Source organism: Coloeus monedula, assembly GCF_965178545.1.
Source record: "Coloeus monedula genome assembly, chromosome: 3".
Classification (NCBI taxonomy): domain Eukaryota; kingdom Metazoa; phylum Chordata; class Aves; order Passeriformes; family Corvidae; genus Coloeus; species Coloeus monedula.
Window position 1 is genome coordinate 94730072 of NC_138783.1, and position 13947 is coordinate 94744018.

Below are 13947 nucleotides of genomic sequence, written 5' to 3' on the forward strand. Positions count from 1 at the left end.
ACATCACCAAGCTGCCACAGAGAACTTTCTGCCTCTGTACTTTTTTTGAAGTCTAGGATCACCTAAAGATGACCTACATATTCACTGTACAATAATCTATCCTCCCACTTTGTGCCAGCCCTAGCTCTTTCTTGACCTCCAAAAGCTCAATTTGGTAAGAAAGAAAGCAGATTAGTAGGGTTACTTCTACCAGCTGACCTTCCTGCACCATCTCACCTTGGAGTCTGCCAAGCATCCATGCTAGATGATGGATGGGCAAGAAATAGGCAAATGATAGCACATGTCACTGCTGCTCTACTGCCATAATGGTTTATCTACCCTAGGACCACAGCCTGGCTTCAGCCTGCTCTGCCTCATGTTTGCACTCACAGCTCCAACTGTGGCCCAGAGGAGCTGTGTGAAACCATGCACACTGGAGGCTGCAGCTCAAGCACCGTGAAACAAGGGTAATACTACTCCTACAGAAACCAAATCAAAAAAAGTATTGTGGAAAGCACTACATCCACACAACAGCTACTAACTCTGCCTCTGAACTAATACTTAAATCCAAGAAAAGTCTGAGACCAGCCAATGAATAAAGGGAGAGCAATGAACAGCTTTCCAGCTGGAACTAGGCAAGGTTCCTAGAAAAAACTGAGCAATTACTTATTTAGCACATACAGAGGGGGGCCAATAACGTTTTTTGGGTTTGGTACAGCAATTTCTTGGTCAAAACCTTAGTAACATCCACATCAAAAATGGAACTGAGGAAAGCGTGGTGTACAAAAGTTAAGTCTCCGGTTGTTCTAGTCTTGCAATGCTTTTACAATACAAAGGTAAGTATTACACTTACCTATTTTAAACTAAACTAATACAAAAACTGGTTTATTTACACCTGTGCAAAACAACCCCAAATTTTGAGTTTGTCAATTGAGGACAACAGACTGAAGCATTTTAAGTTACAAGAGTCTCTCATTTCTATCTCAAAGTGTACTTTCCCAAGACCTGAGACTTTTTTGAGTGCTTTAAAGGCACATGTACATTCTTCTGCATTTGCTGACAACAGCTACAAATAAAACTACACTCATTCACTTAGTTTTGAATGCTATAGTGACATTTTAAATATCTCTAGCAAGAAATATTAGCAAAAAAATTAAGAGATAATCCATCTTAATAAGCAAGTACAGGCAGGAAAGAAACCAACTAGCTGACTGGCATCCTCAAAACTGCTGAGCCCCCCAAGCCAACTAATTAACTTAGGCCATAAATAATACGTAGATGTGGTCAATTTAACTATCAGCAGTTTACAATATCAAAGTCAGGTAATTACTACAACTTTGTATTCTAACAATGAAGAATTACTGTTTCAGTTTTATTGCCAAGTACAGAAAATAACTTTAGCTGCATTTATCCATGAAGTTTATCTTTTGCAAAATGTTCATGTGACACCAGGGTGAACAACTAGCCTAAGGCAAAGGGTGTGAAAATGCATTTTCTTGTAATTTATTTTATGCTGCTACAAGCCCACAGGGTGGATAGATTTAAATGGCCTATTCAAATAATGATTAGATTAGTACAGATTAACATCCTGTTCCATGTTTGTAATTCAAACTCTTTCCTAAACATTTGGCATCAATCTTTAGAGGAAAAAAAAGTGAGCGATTATCCTATCTCCACACACTTAAACACTTTAACATATATGACTTAAATGCTTTAACAACAAAGACTTTGATTGAACAACAAAATATGAACTGTCATGATTTCTGCAGAGGCTTGCTTTTAGCCAAAACATGCTAATTGCTTAAAGTGTACATTTTGAAGGCACCCTATGAAGCTAATAAACATATAGAACATGGGAAAAAAAAAAGCACTTCAGTATGTTTGAACAGAAAACCAGTTAATTTCACAAGTAGGAATCTTTGTGCCTGATGACTTAAAACCACATGCTTCCAGCACTTTCTGCTAAGAGACTTAAGAATCAGGAACTGTCTTTTTCTTACCTCATTTTTATTCATTAATTAAGTGAACAAGTGTGGGGGGGGGGGTGTGATAAATTCCACCCCCTCTCCCAGTCTCTTTGCTTTGTACTGACTGAATGAACTCAAAACATTGGAAGAATAGACTGCTTCAGTTAAAAAGTATGTAAAGGTTTATTTATTTTAGATTGGGTTGCTGCTGTCAATGGAGGATGTCCCAGACTCCTCCTTTCTCCACTGTGTCCTCTGTGCCAGTCACTCAATCCAGCTCTGAGGGTTGGTTACACTGGAAGAAAAATCTAACCCACAGATTGGCAGGGAAGCAATTAACAGTTCATTGGGAGTCCGTCAGATCATCTAAAAATAAAACAAGATGTTTCTGCTTGTATCTCTTTAGAAATAAACATGAAGCATAATGTAAATTCATCTAGATGATGTAAAAGTAATATACAGGCAGTACACACTTGCTGCCAGAGTTTACAACTCTGTTACGAAAGTAAAACATGGAACAGACAGATGCCTTGCTAGGGGTGCTTCCATTGCAACTCACATTGATCTAAACCAGTGTGCCCTTCTCTGCCATGCTCAGTCACTGCCAGGCAGGTGGGCAATGGGAAAACAGATACCTGGAGTACCTACTCTTGAAATTTTTCAGAGGGGAACTGAAAGAAGGAGGGGGAGGGGGAAACAGGAGAAATAATTAAAGCTAGGGCAGTGGTTTGGTTTTCAGCAGTACTTGCTTAGGAGAACTGCTTTTGCTGGCACCTCCAGCCAACACTCTTCTAAAAACATCATGCAAATCAGCCTACGGAACTGCTGTGAAGCAAGAATGGACATCACATTGAGAAGACTTGATCAGGCAGGAACTTTGCAAGTTATTTAACAACCATATATCTGGCAAAAACTATCAAGCATATCCTCACCACATTCTCACTAACCATCACTAGTCCTCTCTCTGATAAGAAGTCTTCTGCCCTCCTCAAGGAAAACATGTCAGGGGTAGGGGTAGAAAATAAGAGTGGAGAGCATGGGAATAATTTTTAAAAAAATCTAGATATTAAAAAAATCACTCAGCACTAGCAGGAGAGGATCTGTGAAGATGCCCTTCATAAACAGGAAGTATGTCAGCTAGTAATGGCACGTATTTGTTTTTGGGTTCCCCCACTGCCAGTTTTTCCTGTGTTGTTCTACAACCTGCACTACTGCACTGCACAAGCTGCACTACTACTTTTCATAGGGCTGGTGAAGCAAGTAGCATCGAGGATTTGTATCAAAGGAGCTTGGCTCAGTATTTAATGTTTTATTTGTAAATGAGAGTCAAAAGCAACTGCTACTTAACAGTTCCTAAACACTCCATTCAAAGAAGCATGGCTAACAATAGTCATAGAACTGGAATAAGTCAGTGACTTCAGCTGAAATTTGGGTGGAAAAGAATAAATCAGGATTTCATCTGCTAAAAATGAGCCTCTAGCCCCAGCCCTTCAGAAAGCAACGGGTACCCCACGAATGCTTCACCCTCTCCCTCCTGGCCCCAAAGGTAAAGAGGGCAGCTGCTGGGCTGCCTATACACAGGCTCCCAGCAAAAGCTGCCAGCAGGGCAGAGCCACCTCGGGACACCACTCAGGCAGACAACCCTGCACGAGAAGGAATACCCCTCTTCTTTCCAAGGCACCAGTGCTCAGGCTCATGTATTTGCACTTGGCCCACAAGATGGCACTGACAGAAAAACTTTGCTCCCTCTTTTTTCTTCTCTCTCTGCCTCTCTCTGTCACCAGGCTCACCACTGGCCCTGGACTGATTCAGAGAAGGACTGCCACCTACTGAAACACCACATCATTTTCCCACACAGCTCATTCTCCCTCCTAACCTGCTCCCAAGTTACCCAGCCAGCTGTATCCTGCTGGCTTCATCCGAGAGGAGGAGTATGAGGCACACAGCTGAAGGCAGGTTATTTTCAGTAACAAGAGTCCGAGGTTTTCAGCACTACAATTTTCCCCATTACCCAGAATTTTTCAGTATTTTTTGAAAAACTGAAAGACCTGAAAAAAGCTAGCAGTGTCAAAAAAACATACTGCTCCTCACACAGGCAAACTCCAGCTCCCAGTAATACTGACAGGACCAACCCAGCATCAGATGAAACACCTGAACACAGTTAACTATAGTGAAACAGAGGGCTCAAGCTGAAACATGCAAGTGCTAGAGCCATTTGTGTATTCAGCTGAGCACAGTAAGATAACTCCCCTTAAGGAAATGGAGAAATCACCATATTCTAATATTTCTTTTCCTTTTAATTAGAGCAAGGCACTTTTCACTCTCATCAACACCATCTTTCAAAAATCAAGCCTGTGAAAACTACTCTCCACAGCAGAATGCATATCACCTTTCCCACACGTGCCAGGATATTTACATGCAAGCAGAAGTCAGGAACAGTTGCAAAGCTGGAAGCACTTAAGAAATCAGAGCAACTCACAAAAGACCTATATTTGGTACTCCATCATTTACAGATAACTGAAGTAATTTATGTCGACTCTTAAGTTCAAAGTAAAATCAAAAGATTCTGGTGAGATGACAGTAAACAAAAGCATCAGCCTGTTTTGCCAGGCTGGACTCTCTTCTGCGTAGTCCTCATTTGAGGTAAGCTTCAAAGCCAACTGCTCTGCCAGAATTCCTCCCTTGCCAAAATGATGCAACACAGTCATTGTCACAAGAGGAGAAAGCTTTCCAGGTTCCTGCAGCGATTAAGCACTGACATCTCACATACTGCAGGATGCACTTCAGCTCTGAGGACCTTCTTAGTACAAAAGCACACATTAAAAAACCACAGTGTTATGTCATTAAGGTCTGTGGGCACTCAAGTTTTCTTCACACAATATACCACCACCTATAACCTATTTTGTATATTTTTTGTTTTTCCTCTGTCACACACATGCTTGGGAAACAATCTGACTCCTAATAACAAAGTAACTGTGTTCAGTATACACAAGTGTAGTTGTATAGTGCAAGATTTATCTACATTTCTATTTTTAGCATATTTGCCAGCTAAAAAAAAAATCTAAAACTATTAAAGAGAAGTGTGTGTGTAGAGAGGGAGTCTGAGACCTCCTAAGTCCAGCTTCATGAGGTATTCATAAAAATCACAACAGCAACTAACAAGACCATAGCCATCCTCTGGGTAGTAAAAAGGCATGCAGGTCCTGACACAAACAAGACCTGACTTCTGAAATGCACTTCCCTGCTGACCACTGGCCTCATAGCAGGTACAACACTGTCCCAAAGCTGTCGCCATCCCTGCTGTTGCTCTCTTGCTGACAGGGACAGAGCAGCTCACCTGTTCTCCTCCCAAGACCTGCCTTCACACCTGGCACTCCCACCACCTCTGCAGAGTTTGCTCCCTGCTCAGGGCTAATCAGAAGGGTCCCCCTTCCCACAGCTCCCACCCTTCAGAAAAGCAGCAGATGAGCCCTTCCTCACTGTACTTCACAACGAAGGAGGGCAGGAGAAGGCTAAAGAAATCAAAGAGCAAGAACACCTCTGACAAGTCAAGAGAACAGTGTAAATCAGGAAGCAGATTCTTCTCCCTTTTTATGCCTTAAGGACTCTGAAGTTCTGCTCAAAACCCTTCAACTCTCTCTACCCATCCTCTTCTTCCAACTTTCCTAGTTTTCATACTTTCCCTCACATGATTAACTCCTATCAAAGAGGCACTGAAATTCTCTTGTGAAAACAGTTTGCTATATTTGAGCTTAACACTGAAGTCTTCTGTGCATTCTCAATTAATAGTGCAATACATTTTAATTGCTAGATGAAGGTTCATTTTATTCTCAAGATCCAAACAAACACCACAAATGAAGCAGTTACACAGAAGCCTCTCCCAAACCACAGAGCAACTCATTTGCAAAACTGCTCTGAACAGATCTGTACCAGCGCTGTGGTTTAACCTGGCAGGCAGCTAAACACCAGAGCCATTCACTCACCCATCCCCCAACCTCTGCTCCTCCCACAAGTGGGATAGGGGAGAGAATTTGAAAGAAAGTTTAAACTCATGGGTTGAGATAAAGGCGGTTTAATATGACAGAAAAGGAAGAGGAAATAACCACAATGACAAAAGAATATAGAAAAGAAGTGATGCACAAACACCTGTTGACCAGGGCCCAGCCAGTCCCCAAACAGCAGGTGGACACCCCCCAGCCACCTCCCCCCAGTTTTAGTGCTGAGCATAACACCACATGGTGTGGGGTATCCCTCTGGGCAGCTGGGGTCAGCTGACCTGGCTGGATCCCCTCCCAACTTCCTGTCCCCCAATCTTCTCCCTGGCAGGACAGCACAAAAATCTAAATAGTCTTTGCCTTAGTGTAAGCACTGCTCAGAAACAACTGCAACAGTGAGTAACTAACATTATTCTCACTCTAAATCCAAAATTCAGCACTATACCAGCTTCTAGGAATAAAATTAACTCAATACCAGCCAAAACCAGGAGGACTAGTTAATATTTACTGTGTCACTTCAATTTGCCTTGTACATGTTGACCACCAAGACGTGACTGAAACATTTTGGATGTTTCACTAGCCTCACCCTCACATATGCTTCATGCAGCCAAGAAAGGAATGTGCACCCATGATAAATCCATTGTGCCAGACTCTCTACATGCACACTGTCTTATGTGTTTGCGTTCAAAGTACCACAAATCATGCAATACAAAAGAACTGGCAGGAATTAAAATATTCACGGCCCAATTCAAAATTTCAAAATTATTTTTTACTTGGAAAGTACTGAACAGAGACCTCAAGTGGAAAAAAAAAAAAAAAAAAACACCAAAAACACCAAAAAAACCCCTACCACCTTCCCCAGCTATTTGTTACAAAGACACACCTGCAATCCACCTTTGTTACTTGATAGCTTAGTCTTTTTAAAATTATCATATATCAGGGGCTTTCGAACATGTACCCAATAAGAAGATTCATTCTTTGCCTCTAATGAAGGCCACTGGAGTGACTTTAGTCAAGAGGTGATAGCACAATATCATGCTACTGCTGATGCAACAAGCTGGGCAGAATCACAAGCAATAAATTCTCATGGAAAGAGAAGGAAGGTTTAAGTGAAAAGGGAGCCATGTAAGGATCTGAAAAGCTGCCATGCACATTTGTGTTTTAGACTGTGTTTTACTAAATAAAACTCCAACAGTTTCTGATACTACCATTCCTCCCTGTCCAATGCTTGCTCCTGCCTCTCTGTGTCACCTTCTCAGCTACCATGACACTATGCACGAATGGTATACAAGATGAGGAACTGGCTTAATCTCAGAAAAAAATTACTATTTTTCCACCGTTCTATCTGTAAGATACCCTTAAAGTAGTATTCAAAGGCTTCTCTTCAACAGGAATACAAAGGGTTGGTAAACACATGAAACACTGACTCAGTCCTAGGCCTGCTACTCTGTGCATCATAAAAATACTTTGTATCACAAGAAGCCATTCTTATGAAAACAATGTTAATAGTCAAGCAACAGTATCTCCCTGTCTTTAAAAACACATATTTACACATGAGAGAAACGATATAAATTGAGGGTGTGAAGGAGAGAGAAGTAGTCACATCTTGGAGGTCTGTATGTACAAGACAAGTTGCAGTGACACACTGCACTTCACTATAAGCAATATCCGAAATATATTCAGAATAGTTTTGTGAACAAGTAGAAATTAGGGTGAGAGTTGGGGGGAGGAATACAATAGACATATCTTAATTAAAAGATGCAACTTATCCCTTTTGAAAAAATATACCAGTAAGATTTCAGCCTCCAAATAAAACTTCCCAATGTGCAGTCTGTAAGCAAAGAATGGTATCTTTAAAACATTGAAATTCTGGAAAATGTTTACAACATTTAAGATCATGAAGGCATTTGGCAGCACACCTTCTGTGTTAGAAAGACATTGTGTTAGAATAAACCCAGGAGCAAATCTAAAGAATATTGTTCCTGACAAAATAAAGATGATAGTCTGAACAAGGGCTGAAAGGAATAGATAGTTTAATTTCTGTATCATCGTCATAAGACTGGCATAAAGGTCTTCAGTACCAGAAACTTATTTATTCCTGAATCACTGACAAGTGAATGTCAGCCAAGTCCATCCACACTAGCAGCATAGCTCTACACCTTCCTTACACAAACAGGTCTCTGAAAGCCAACTGGCAGAATACCTTTCCAAGTCCACACTGCTAGAAGGATTGTAGCCATAATGATCTAAAGAACTGGGCAAGGCTCAGAGGAAAGAAGCATCACCTAACAGAGGAACTGCTATGGTAGGTGTGCGTGTAAGGGAAGAAGATAGGCAGGCACCCTTGCTCCCAGAAGATCACCTGGTCTAACAGAGTGACACTGACACCCCTTACAAACTTTTGCCCATGGCCAGAGCTCCATTAGAGACATTCAGAAGCATTTGTATATCTTGATTAAATCTTGAGAGCTATGAATTATATTTCACAAATTTGCATACAGTGTTGTGAACCTTAAGGGCAAATCCCTCTTGTACAAGAGGTTTTATAATATACAAACACAGGATCTCCTTAGACTGTGTAAGACTGACAGGTTTGCTTTATTTCTTCTTTGGTTAGTTTATTATAAAGTCCTGGGTTTGGCATTGCTGCCTCTGACCATCCTTGAATCCTAGAGGCAAACAGGTCTCTTGGCAGGTAGAGAAAAGGGTCTCAGATCCATGGCTTCTTTTTACAAAAGGCATTTGCTATCTCACTCATCAGTAAAAAAGTCAGAAACACAAAATATTTTTGAGCTCAAGAAACCTGTTAACATTAGATATTTGCAGATAAGCAAGCACTAATCTTTTATTTGATTAAAGCCAGCAAAAAAATCCTGCAAGGTACTACTTATGGAATTTGATCACACAGACCATGGTGTTGTTCACGGGATATATATCAAGCATTCTGCCCTTTAAACACCAGACACTAACATGGTTTTCCATTAACCTATTTTTGTTTATTATTCTACATTCAACTGCTCCTCAAACAAACTTCACTGCTGTTGAACTATAGAGTGATTTCTCCAGGGCCTGTTTTTGGTCCTGCAAGCTGTCAAACAGCTCTGGTCAAAGAATAAGAAAAGACAGCATTATATTCAGGAAGCTCCTTCAAGCTCCTTTGAAAGAGAACAAAACTAGAGTAACATGACACAGGTACAAGATAATCATAATGGCAAAACTTGCTATGGCTCAGGTAGAAATAAGCCACCACTTTTTCATTTTTCTCTCCTTTGCCAGACTTCCGTGGAAGATATACCTGCAGTGAGTTCCTTCTTACCTATGCATATCCACCCATATTCTTCCAGAACAGAGTCCCTCTTGTACAACAAGTACCTATGACCCTGTTTTAAAAAGCAGGTCACGCTCCTCAGAAGAGAGTACAGTTAAATGTCTTCCCACCCAAAGAGAAAACTGGGTGGGAAAACAGCCTTTAAAGCAAAAATGGCAAGAACAGTATATAGCAAATATTCTGTTTGCTTAAGGAAAAGGTGCACAGTAAGTTGTGAACTGACAACACAGGTGACTATTCTATAGCCTCTTCCATCTATACACACATTCAGCAACAGCACTGAAGGCTCAAAGTAGAATAAACTACTCAACACTACAATTATTCTAAGGAAACACTGACAGTTTTCAGAAGGGAAAAAAAATTCAGAAATTCAGTCCCTGGTGGAGGTCTTAGGACGACTTTTTCATTAATAGGTCACAGTTCCTTGTATCCACATACAAGAAAACTGTAAAAATAATTTTAAAAACCCAATACTTGCAGAACATTCTTCTGGATATTTCTGGAATCACGCTTTGCTTTACAAAGATTGCTGCAAGCTCCAAATCAAGTATTCTCTTTTCTCTGGAACCTTTAAGTATCAAAAAAATACTGGGGAGTGTGGGAAGAGAGCCATTGGTTTCCTCTGAGGAACAGCAATCCTTCTCATTAGAATTTGAAATACCCTTTCTGAATGTTTTATTATCTTTCTAACAGCCCAAACTTACTGGGAAGCAAGAAGAAGAAAATAAGAACAGCTTTCAGACACCAGCACATTTCCAAACCAACAGATTTTCTCATCTCTGCCCCTTATTTTCCGTGTAGGAAAACAACCAAAGTTATCATGTCCTCTAATAAAAAGATCCACAGATGAAAGCATCTCTAAGAAGCTATCTACTGCTGTGCAACTTTCCATTAACCACAGCAGTTTATCAAATTCTCAAACATGCCATAACAAAGTCTCCAAAACTGGAGACACAGAGCTCCAGCAAGACAAGGAGCTCTGACATGACTTCATAAAAATACAATACCACTGCTTCCAAGACCAGTTCAGATCTGGGAGCAAAAAGTGCTTGTGCAATGCTGATCTTAGGCTAATCAAACCACTACCATGCTTTTACTGGGCTCACAGAATTACAGAGAAATCATCTGATCCCACAATATATAACTCAGATTCAATGTAAGGCTCAAGAGCAACCCTTACAAGTCACGGAAAACTCCACATTGTGGAATATTTATTAGGAAAAGCACCACATTAGTGCACAGAATAATGTCACATCTCCCCACATCACCCTAGAGCTTTCTCTGATACCCACATTGTCCAAATGTTTCTATTATTTAAGGTACCACATACATATCCATCCCTTTGTCAAATATTTGTACTCACCACCAACTCCTTGTTAGCTAATTTGCCCTCTCTGAAAATATCCCCTAAAGTGGTTCCAGAGATGCTCTTCACACTCTTCACTCAATGCAATCTCTAAACCTGATGGTGACTCAGGAAGCATTACACAGACCCTGCACAGGGGAGCTGTGGCATCTTCCCATTTCCCACAGTGAGGAAGGCACAGATTCACCAGGGCTGACTCACACCTTGTTAAGGGAGGGACGGGAAAGAGCCCAGGACCAGCGGATGGCCAAGAGGCCCCTGCCAGCTACTCCCTGGTTGAATCCGGGTTGCCATCTTTAGCCACAGTTAGGGGGTTGGAAAAATTAATGAGAAAACAACAGGGAACAGACAATGTACAAACCATAAATACACACACAAGAACTCCATAAGCCCAAGCATTTGTGCCCCTTCTTGCCAGCTTCTGAACTCTCTGGTAGCTTGGGAGTAATTCCTGTTCCAACATGCTGAGCTGGAAGCTACTGCTGCCAGTTACCTCCACGTAAGAAAGGTGTTTCCGGCAGTCTTGCTGAGAAGCCCCTGAGGCCAGGTTAACAATTTGACTATTCCCAAAAATATTCAGGCTCTCAGAACAAGGCCAAAATTATTTTTTCTTTTAATCATTTTCATTTTCTTGTCACCCAAGGAAAAGAGCTGACAAAAGCCTTCTGCAACTAGAGAAGAGACCAAACTGCAATGCTGTAACTATGCCCAGGCTGTCACAATTGCAATAGCTTCAAGCTTTGTGAGAGATCTAATGAAGGTAATTAGTAAAGGGGAGAGGAAGATGTTAATGCTCTTTTCCCCCTCTTTGACATTTACAACACTCAATTTATTTCGGCACTGAAGTACCTCCTTCCCCAGTTCTCTCCAATTCATGAATGCCTACCATTTGAAGTTTGGGTCTGCTCACACATAAATGTTCAAAACATGAAAAACTCAATGCAGCTCTAGAAAAGACAAATGGGAGTGACAGCTGCTCCAAAGCAAAAAAGTACGCTTGACATAATGCACTGTTCACCCTAGAACCTGGTTTCTGAGTATTTTAGAACTTAATTTGGTTTTTCTCCCAAGAAATCCTAGGCAATTTTCTATGTATTTGGAGGGGAGAAGGGAAGGCAGGTAAAAATGTAAGGACTTATTCACAAGACACATGCTAAAAGTGGTCTTAATTTCCATCTTTATCCATGAGGGAACCTAAGATTAAGGGCAAGTCCTGTAAGTATCATTTATTTCACTAATGATACTTCACTGTTTAGAGGCCTCCAGGAAGCAATCAAAGTCTTTTTTAATGACATTCAGTTACTGGCTGGCAAAATCACAGGCAAGACCAGAGGTACCATAAGACCCTGTGAATTATTAAGGCAACACTACATTAATTTAAATTCTGAAGCCCTAGAAACCAATTTTTCCACCCAAAAAAATGTCTCCAAGAACTGAAATTACAATACCTCTCACTTTCCAACGCAGAGAAGCTGAAACCTGTTTTTAATCTCATCAGTTCCTTCCCACACACCAACATCAAGTAAACTCGACAGCAGTATGTACTTGCTATAGCTAAATATACCAGCAATATTCGAGAACCTAATCTGCAACCCTGCGAACACACATTCGGAAAAGATGGCAGTTTGCTGGGCTTTTATGTAACGCAAATTTAAATAGAAGCAGCACCTGCCATTTTCTTCAATTAGCATTTCACTCGGCTGTAGGCAACTTAATTTCTCCAAGCCGACCACTGCGCTTCCAAAGCAATAAATTGGAATAAATGGGACACAATTTATACGTACCAAGCATTCACTCGGGCAGAACAGCAGGGGTTTTAGGCGCCCCGGGGCCAGGCAAGCCCCTTACCCGGCACTCGGTGTCTGCAGTGACAGAGGGACGGGGCGCGCCCTGCCCGCCCAGCGCCAGCCGAGGAGCGGTGCGGCCCTTCCGCGCGGTACCGGCGCGCCCCGGAGCCGAGCCGAGCCGAGCCGAGCCGAGCCGCCCCGTGCCCAGCGAGCGCGGCTCCGCCGGGGCGCGGCCGCCACCGCGCCGCATCGGGCGCCGCGGCGAAGCCACCAAGGCAGCCCCGGGAGGACGGCGGCGGCTTCCCCGCAGCCCCCCGGGCCCGCAGCCAGGGGAGGGGCGGCCGCCACCATCTTGTAAGCCGCGTCCCCGGGCACAAAGGGAGGGCGAGAAACCCCCCGCCCCCAGGACCGAGCCGGGCGCCCCCAGCCCCGACTCACCTCCAGGCGCAGGGAGGCACCGCAGCCCCGCAGGAACTCGCGGATGTTGCTCAGGCACTCGCCCTCCGTCCGCGGCTCCGGGTACACCTGCAAGAGAAGAGGCGGGCGGCTCAGCGCGGGGATGAGATAGGACCGCACCGCACCGGAGCGGCGTCCCCCACCCCGCCGCTCCCCTCACCTCCCGCTCCCTCCGCAGGCAGCGGCGCCGATCGCTCCCACTGGAGGGTTTGAACCGGGAAGTAAACACGGAGCACAGGAAATGGCGTGCGAGGGCGGGGGGCGGCGGGCAGGAGCGCGGGCAGCGGTGCCCCGGCCAGGCGCGGTCGCGGGCGGCTCTGCCCCGGCGGGGCGGGCACAGGGAGGCAGGCAGGCAGGCAGGGAGGGAGGCAGGGAGGGAGGGAGGGAGGGAGGGAGGCAGGCGCGGCCCCGCTCGGCCCTCCCCAGCCCCGCCCCGGCTGCGGGCGGGAGCGCCCGAGGGAGCGGCCCCGGGACTCGCCGCGCAGTGCTTCTGAGATTGTCTAAACGCTGACACACAGACCCCAATGCCGTGACGGGCTCGGCTGCAGGGCGAAGCGGCCCGGGGACAGCCCATCCTCGGGACGAGCGGTGACCGCGCACAGGGTACAACGCGCACGCTGCGGGTGGCCGGTACCGCCAGCGGGGCTGCCGGTGCCCTCCTGACTCCTGTCCACCCTTAGGTATAGGTTTTCTTACAAGGAGATATATCAGAAATGCTTGAAGACCTCCGCGGAAAATACCAGCACCCGGAGTTAATCATCTACCAATTCCAGGGTCTGATGTTAATGACCTTTATCTGTAGTTTATTAAACAGCCCCTTCCTACCCCAGAAGAAAAACAACTTCACAAAGAGGAAAACTTTGACTGAATCTAAGACAGTTTTTGGCAACGCAGCCATCTGTTCTCTGCAGCTGCACTCACGGTGCCTTGAGCTCAACCTCTGTCCACCCTGAAAGCGGAGTGTAGCCCTTCCATGGAAAAGCAGCCAGCCCCAAGGGCTTCAGGGACATGGCTTAACTTACCACAGCTTAACTCGAATTCTCTGTGCACATAAGCATCGTTTCACAAT

At 43.9% G+C, this 13947-nt stretch overlaps 1 protein-coding gene across 2 annotated transcripts in view; it reads right to left on the reverse strand.

Annotated features, from left to right (window-relative positions):
* Nucleotides 1-13947, reverse strand: part of ARHGEF7 (Rho guanine nucleotide exchange factor 7) — a 118277-nt gene that overhangs the window by 90254 nt on the left and 14076 nt on the right. The window contains exons 1-2 of one of the 2 annotated variants that reach the window (XM_082277314.1): nt 13039-13145; nt 12861-12947 (exon numbers count right to left, since the gene is read on the reverse strand). Coding sequence is in view for 1 of the 2 variants with exons in the window: in XM_082277313.1 (XP_082133439.1) it covers nt 12861-12947 (87 nt within the window). In the remaining variant the exon portion in view is untranslated. Of the gene's footprint in view, nt 1-12860; nt 12948-13038; nt 13146-13947 lie in introns of those variants that run through there. The other variant, XM_082277313.1, reaches the window with a different exon arrangement.